The 3,788-nt window shown below is 36.7% G+C and overlaps 1 protein-coding gene across 1 annotated transcript in view; it reads left to right on the forward strand.

Moving 5' to 3' along the window:
* The first annotated feature begins 2,851 nt into the window (after positions 1 to 2,851).
* Positions 2,852 to 3,788, forward strand: part of LOC132186560 (L-ascorbate oxidase homolog) — a 3,673-nt gene continuing 2,736 nt past the window's right edge. The window contains exons 1-3 of the mRNA XM_059600537.1: positions 2,852 to 2,998; positions 3,093 to 3,202; positions 3,579 to 3,788. The exon at positions 3,579 to 3,788 is cut by the window's right edge and continues 59 nt beyond it. Coding sequence (XP_059456520.1) covers positions 2,852 to 2,998; positions 3,093 to 3,202; positions 3,579 to 3,788 — 467 coding nt within the window. The remainder of the gene's footprint in view (positions 2,999 to 3,092; positions 3,203 to 3,578) is intronic.

Consider the following 3,788-nt stretch of genomic DNA (forward strand, 5'->3'; position numbering starts at 1 on the left):
TTTTGTTGTTCGATAAAGGGCTCCAAAATTCTTGACCAAAAATATTTGCATGTTCAGAGGAAACAAAAAATGAAAAGAGAAAAGAAAAACCTTCAAGGTTGGCCTGGGCTTGACAGCCTGTTTAGAGCAAGCAAAACACTCAACAGATTCATTTATGTTCACAAATGTAGATAGAAGAATTAAGGCAACTATTTTATGACACAACTTCTGATTAGGCAACAACTGTATTAAGCCCCTTTCAATTGGATTTGCATGACCATGTTGCTGGTTAATCAAGTCAAGAGTTGCTTCAAGAATGGTGATGAGCTGTCATCTACTTCACATAATCCATACCCACACCAAAATCAATGAATCTTTGACTAATCATTGAAAATGGCGCTTCTACTGTCGATTTTACTACATCTTACAAATTGACGTGACAATGTCATGTGATATTGCTAATCATAATCCTATTTTTTATTACGTTAGTGCTTTTGTCCATCATGCTGCCATGGCTCATCTCCTCTATCCTTGTCTACACACTCGCACCAATGACGTCAACCACCCCATTTCCTTTTCCAACATAAGTCCGGCTCACGCAACCACCCCATAAAGACCAACAACCTAGTCATGGGTCTATATGGAAGGAGACCAACGGCCAGGTTGTGGCTCTCAATAGTTAGAGACTACCGATTATAGAGATAGATGAACCACTCTTACTATTCATTTTGAAGATGAGAACTAATTCGAGTGTCACGTGAACTCTCATGCCAGTTTAACAGATAACGCGATAAATCTCATATGAATTGTCAAATCAATTTTTAAGAGAATGTAATAAAATTGCCGCTTCTTGATGCAACTGGCAAAATGGGTGTGAGTATTGTTATATAGGGAAAATTATAGTAGAAAATGATTTGTGGTTTAATTGAGTTGCATGATAGGCACATGACCAGAATTTAATTTCACATGTTTGGAATTAAGCGGTTCTATCCGGTGTTCCCTACGAGATCTGTTATTGGGATGCGTTGCAATATGTAGCCCACTAGTTGACTTCCCCATCAATAAAGCTTCTCGTTGACTTTAATATTTTTAATTACACACTTTTTTCCCTATTAATCCTATATTTTCTTCCATTAATCCACAGATACGTAAAACAACTTTGATATATGCCCATTCTTATAAGTTGAGTCAAATGCAAAAGAAGCTACAATATTGGCCAATTATTTCACAATATTGTGCCACATAGATTATGCGACTACCACCGGAGGTGGGGAGGGTACAAGGTGGTCGGTCGACGGTCGCCAAATAGATACCGCAACCACCATAGATATGCCGACGGCCACTATAAGAGTTGCAAGATATGTTGGTGCCAGTTAATAAACAGTACTAAAAAAAATAGTACTTTAGCTACCTCAAACTTAAACCTCGGATTCTTCAAATTATCATTTGTGATATTTTGTCCTTTTAAACTACTGTTTCATTATAATTTGCACATTTTGACCCACACATGTAAATTTTTTATTTGAAATACCTAAACTGCCATATATACTATCACATTTACAATTTCTTTTTTTCTCAGAATGACAATTTAGACATTTCAGGTTAAAGTTTTGCATTTACCCGCATGCACAACTTTCCATTAATTTTAAAGTTAGAATCAAACGAAGAGTGTAAATTGTAATAAAATAGTATTTTGAAAGGGTCAAATATCATAAACTAATTAGTTTAGATGTGTATTTATGAAAGAAGAGGTTAATTAAGTGTAATTTCTTCAAAATATTAGTAAGTACGTACATAAAAAAAAAAAAATGATAAAACCCTCATGATCATGACCCCCCCTAAATTTATAGGTCCCATCAAATGAAACACAAATCCAACTTAGATTCATTTGACAAAATTTCAATTGGGAGTACTCGGAAGCTATGAAAATGGAAGTAGCTAGACAGATCCGATCCACTGCTCCAGACTACCCTCCCACTGTCTATGGCTTCTGCTTTTATCATGTGACAGACAGCTGCCTGCACAAAACACCCCAATCAATTGCTTACTTAATTTCAAATTTCAACTCCTTTTAAAAACAAAGACCAATAAAAAAGCAAAAAACAAAACAAAAAACAAATGCAAAGACAGCTTCTCTCTCCGCGTTTACTCAAATATGTAAGTCTGTCCACTCTCGGCGGCGCTGCTTCCGCTTCTTAGATCTTCCTTTCACTCTTCCCGCCACCGACGAATCCACGTCCAACTTCTCTCCACCCATATGCAAACTTTCACATTTCAGCACTTGATTTTTATATAATCCAATAAATTTTGGTCAAACATAATTCTGATGATCAGCTCGATCGAATGAGCTAGCTAGCTACGTTTGAGCATGAAGTGCGCCGCAAATGAGTTTAGGCTTACTCGGTGTTCGCGTCCACGTTGGCACCGCCAGGATCTTTCTTCTATTCTTCTTCCTCTGCATTTCCTTTTATATATATAACGCGTTTATGTTACGTAGAATCCCACCTCCTTGATTCTCTTCAATTCCCTCGTTAGGAAATTGAAGTTCATCAGGTACGTAAGCTTCTCCTTTTCCTAGGCTCCTAGCCTTGTTTTTGGTGCTTGGTTTTGTGAGTTTCAAGTATCTAACTTTATCGTAATTGGTGTATATATATATTAAATAACGCCATAATTTTACAAACTATAGAATTAGTTCAAAACCAAATTAATTCAATGCTTTACGTTGTTTGTACTCTTTTTATAGTTACAAATGTTCACATTTATTTCGATTCTAACATAAAACAACGTACGTAGGATAGTTTGTAGGAATTAAGATTGTTTGCAGTCCAATCAGGATTAATTTGTTTGATGGGCATGCAGAAATTCTGATACGATGAAGCTGCAGGCAAGTTTCCTGTGTTTTTTTCTTGGAATCGTAGCTTGCTTGAGTGGTTTCTGCGTGAACGGAGAAGACGCATATAGATATTTTTCATGGACCGTTACATATGGAACAATTTCTCCTCTTGGTGTTCCTCAACAGGTTGGTTAATTTCTGGGTTGTCAGAGCCTTAACATATTTGCATATTAATTATCTCATGATCTTATTATGATCTGTTTGGATTATAATTTTGTAGGGCATTCTTATAAATGGACAATTTCCTGGCCCTAAGGTCGATTGCGTGACTAATGACAACATAATTGTGGATGTTATCAATAAGCTGGATGAACCTTTCCTCATTACATGGTTAGTGTACTTCAATTTCGCCTTACCCTTTACCTGTTCAATTGCTTGCATACCAAAAGAATAACATAAGCATTAGGAATCAGAATTCCCTAAAATAATGTAATGCTGACATCCGTAAAAAAATGAGGGTTACAGATAGTGCAGGTGTGCTTCGCAGCCCCCACTCTGATGGACAGTAACTTAATAATTAAGAAATCTTAATTTTTGCTGTCGTCATGTGTATAAAATTGACGGATATATGAGGGAGGCCTAAGAAGAAAGGATAAAAAATGGAAAATTATCCAAATCTAACTATGTTATTGGGATTACTTGATATTATGTGATATGGGTTAACTTGGGGTCTTTTTTTTTTTTTTTTTGGTGGGAAATTAACCAGGAATGGAATAAACCAGCGAAGATCATCATGGGAAGATGGAGTGCTTGGAACGAATTGCCCCATCCCTCCAAACACAAACTGGACATACAAGTTTCAAGCCAAGGATCAGATTGGAACCTTCACCTACTTCCCTTCAACTCAACTGCATAAAGCTGCCGGGGGTTTTGGGGGTTTCAATATTGCACAAAGGTCCGTCATCTCAATCCCATA

The sequence above is a fragment of the Corylus avellana genome, chromosome ca7 (genome assembly GCF_901000735.1).
Source record: "Corylus avellana chromosome ca7, CavTom2PMs-1.0".
In the NCBI taxonomy this organism is placed as follows: Eukaryota; Viridiplantae; Streptophyta; class Magnoliopsida; order Fagales; family Betulaceae; genus Corylus; species Corylus avellana.